At 35.4% G+C, this 4,075-nt stretch overlaps 1 protein-coding gene across 1 annotated transcript; it reads right to left on the bottom strand.

The window, feature by feature from the left end:
- Positions 1-294: 294 nt before the first annotated feature.
- On the bottom strand, positions 295-2,840 carry LOC112034419 (reticulon-like protein B2). Its single transcript, XM_024067249.2, has 5 exons — positions 2,222-2,840; positions 1,437-1,617; positions 1,206-1,347; positions 906-975; positions 295-817 (listed from the first exon to the last, which is right to left on the bottom strand). The coding sequence occupies exons 1-5, from the start codon at positions 2,550-2,552 to the stop codon at positions 648-650; spliced, it is 894 nt and encodes a 297-aa protein (XP_023923017.1). The 5' UTR covers positions 2,553-2,840; the 3' UTR covers positions 295-647.
- Between the last annotated feature and the right edge of the window lie 1,235 nt (positions 2,841-4,075).

The following is a 4,075-nucleotide window of genomic DNA, read 5'->3' as shown; positions in this document are numbered from 1 at the left end:
CACTATTAAACTATGAAAATATTATTTTCATTGAAACAAGTAGAGCTTAACTATTTTTTATTTATTTATTATGGAAAAGTAGAGCTTAACTAATCATCCATTCTTTTGGATAAATTGATCATTTACAGAAGTACTACTACATCCACAACATTTTCACAACAAATCATATGTTGTAAGTTATTATTGGTTCTAACATATCTATTCGGTGCAGGTAACATATCTCATCTTAGTGAATCCAATAACATAGTTCCCTCTTAACACTACCTAATCATAACCATAATTAAGACCGTTGGAAACAATGCAAAGCAACCCGCATTTAAATAAATAACAAAACCAACACATTAAAATGTAGAATTACAGCTAAATATACATGACACTAATCAATCTGCAATATATAGAAGTAACACATTACCAGGTCGCTAAAAGCAAACAGATCCATTTAAATTAGCCATATATGTAGTAAAAAGAAGTACTAGAAAGAAAAAGAAAAACCCATAACAATCCATGTTGTGAGACTGAAGACGACAGAAAAAAGAGGAAGAAAGCAGAGGATTCTTGCCAATCGTGGCTAAAATTTTCAACACCTTGACAGTTCATAGCTACCCAGATATTGTCAGGTAACTGAGAAGGTAATAATGTTTGCCATTTCAGTCCCTCTTCTTATCCTTCAATGGTCCTCTAGGAATCTTGCTCAAAACCTTTGCATCAAAAACTGCATACTGCTTGTTGAACTCAGCATGTGCCTTCTCAGCAAATGAGTCCACTTGGTCCTCATATTTCTCATAGAGCACTGGCAGAGTGTGTAGCAAAACAAATGCTGCAACAAAGTCAAGAGATGATGTGTTAAGAGCTAATACTTTCAAGATAAAACTAATTCATGCATATGGCAACTCATTAGCCATTACCTATGTAGAACAAGGTCAAGAAGTTGCACCAGTTCCCCACAATAGACAAAACCCACAAGCCAGCAATTGCCTAATTTATCACATCATTCAAATATAATAAGTCAATAAAAACCATTGATGAGATATCATAATAGCTCAAAAATATGATTCTAACCAAGATTGCTATATATGGAACTTAAGAGCCATATGCTTGAACAAAACAAATGTAAGTGCAATTCTACAAGGAACTCTCAAGTTGTCCAAGAGATAATTAATAATGCAAACTATCAATAAGTACATGAAATTTGGAAAGGAACATACAGAGAGGAACTTCTTTAGGTCTCTTCCGGATGCTATATCCCGCAGAAAAGCAAACACATTGTTGATCTCAATCCTCAATGCAGCGGCAACCTGAAGAACAGGCTCCTCTGGGATATGGAATTCTGGAATGTGTGGACGACTCCTAAATGAACAAATGGAAGAAATGAGAACCGACTAAAAAAAAATACAAAAATTGGTATAATTAAACAAGTGCAAGGACAGCAGCCTCACTTGTTGATAAATGTGGACGCGTTGGACCACAAGAACAGAACTGCAAGAGACAGAATCAAGATGTGGCAAACGAGAGTTAACAGGTGGTATTCAAGCAATTCAAACAGAACCCACATAGCAGTTGCACTGCCCAGCACTCCCGCTGAGATCTTCTTGTTCCTCCACAAGAAAACATCAGCAGCTGCATAATCACAAATACAAACCCATTAGAAACATCGGTACGCCTCAAAATGAAATTACTAATTCTTAATTCACATGACAGCAGTTAGAATCATATATTAAACCTAAAACAAGAGAATATAAAAAAATTAAAAAAAAAGACATAATTATTACAGCTTCATTGATTATTATTTTATATAATAACCCACAAAAAAGTTTTAAGAACCTTATTCACAACATAGATTAATCAAATCCACAAGATTTAATCCGAGAGAAAACCAGATCTAGATCCAAAGTGATCGAAGCAAGATCTAAAAGAAAAATTATGCAATTTCCTATACCGATTCAGGAATACTTCAAGTTTGGCTGTCTAAAACAGACAAATTGGGATCTGATATAACCGTTCACAACCTAACCTGTTCCGAGATTCCACTACTACTACCACTGCACTTTCTCAGCAACCAAACAAATCCAAATCGAAAATGACATATAAAAAAAAAAAAAAAAACAGATCGCATTTTAAGCATTCTCATCCAAATTTCTTCACCAGAAAAGAAATTTAAATCAACAAAATATACAAACAAATACGATTCAAATTCAAGCACAACTTCGAGAAAGGAACCTACGTTTGCCACCACCGAAAACCTTGTGAACCGGCTTTTCCCTCCCAAAGAGCCTGTAAATCTTGTTCTTCATCGACGATGAGGATTGTGGTGGCGAGCTAATATTGATCTTTTCCTTCTCTCGCTCTCTCTCTTTCTCTTTCTCTCTCTCTCTCTCTTTCTCTTTCTCCCTCTCCCTCTCCCTCTCCCTCTCCCTCTCCTTCTCCTTCTCGTCCTCCGAATCCGAAGACGAATCATCGTGGCCACGGATCGTCCCCGCTATCTTCTCCAACAGCGACTCCTTCTCCTCCACCTTCACTTCCTCCTCATGGTGTTGACGATGCTCCTCCGCCATAGCTATTTCTCTCTCTCCCTCTCTCACTCACGCAAACCCTACCGTTTGTTTTTCAAAACCCTAACTTTTTTTTCGTTTCGAAACGTCTCGAAACTGAAGAGAACGAAACTATTATAGTACAAAGCTACGAAATTTCTCTCTGTGAAAATTTCTCTCTCCCTATCTGTGTCTTGGCTCTATAAAGTAGGACAAGACGTTACTGATTGATTTAATCTGGGCCGTTAATAGGTCCGGATCCGAACCTGGAGGCTTTGCTATATATTTTTTTCTTTTCTTTTCTATTTTTTCCTGACCGGGAAAGATAGATATGAATGGTGGTAACATTTTTATAGGCCCGAGGCTAACGGCGGTTTGATTTGACGGATCCTCCGAGGAACACGTGGCGAGAGGACAATCGACGGTGTGTTTTCAAATCAGGGTGAGCCAGGATAAGAGGAGAGAAAGTCTTAAGTAGTGCACCGGTGTACAAATGACATAATAGAGTGTTGGAACTTTCGACACGTGGCGCAACTGGGCCCGGACGATTATGTTGTATACACTAATTATTATTATTTTTTTGAGACAAATGTTGTATACACTTAGCGACTAAGCAAATACTAATAAATTATAATATAATACTTATTATTGAGCAATCAAAATATTTTACCGTGTGCGTTACCACAATGTTTGAAGTTTGGATTAGTGTATGTAAACCTGTTTAGTTAATGAAAATTAGACGATTTTTTTTTTTTTTTGAGCTAGCCTAACTAGACTCATGCACGCATTGCATGCGATAACACTAGTAATATAATATCATTATAAATTTATAATAAATACTAAAAATATCTATCACACCGAAAATATGACTAAAAATAAATTTTCAATTAACTAAAAAAAGTTCATTTTTGTTTTACTCATTGAAATAATAAATTGTGATCAATATAATATAGATCCATTATGAATATTAATAATTGTGAAAAAAAATTATGAAAATTTTTTGTGAAAAAAAAGAAAATCAAGATATTCGCTATGGCAAAAATAATAAATTGTAATCTACGCAAACTTTTAGTGCACCAATAGAATCTGGAGATTCTGGACCGGCATAGCTCCTTTATTGCTTGGTTGAAATTTAGTCTGGGCTATCAATTCAGCTGATGCCAGGTACCATAATTTGAAATAAGTCCCGCTTGATGTTGATAGATTTACATTAGGGAGGGTCCAATCAGAGCAAGTAAAACAATATAAAAAGAATAAACTCCTATATTATTTTTTGAGATAGATAAACTCCTAAAGTTGATTATATATGAGTTGGGTTAGTTACCTAGAAGAAGAAAATGAGCTGGGTCATTCCAGAAAGTCCAATATGATTAGGAAAGAGATTAGATGGGTTGTGTATAATTAATATTTTGGACCAAAATATCAATGAGTTTTCTCTTTATTTTAACATTGGCAAAGGCAATAGAGATCCTATGTACGCAGAGAAAGTCGGCAATTTTTTTTTTTGGAGGAAAAGAAGGTCGGCAATTTAAATTGTCTCAATACAT

Source organism: Quercus suber, unplaced genomic scaffold (genome assembly GCF_002906115.3).
Source record: "Quercus suber isolate HL8 unplaced genomic scaffold, Cork oak 2.0 scaffold_215, whole genome shotgun sequence".
Lineage (NCBI taxonomy): Eukaryota > Viridiplantae > Streptophyta > Magnoliopsida > Fagales > Fagaceae > Quercus > Quercus suber.
The sequence above is the reverse complement of the archived record's forward strand: the minus strand, read 5'-3'. Positions and strand labels throughout refer to the sequence as shown.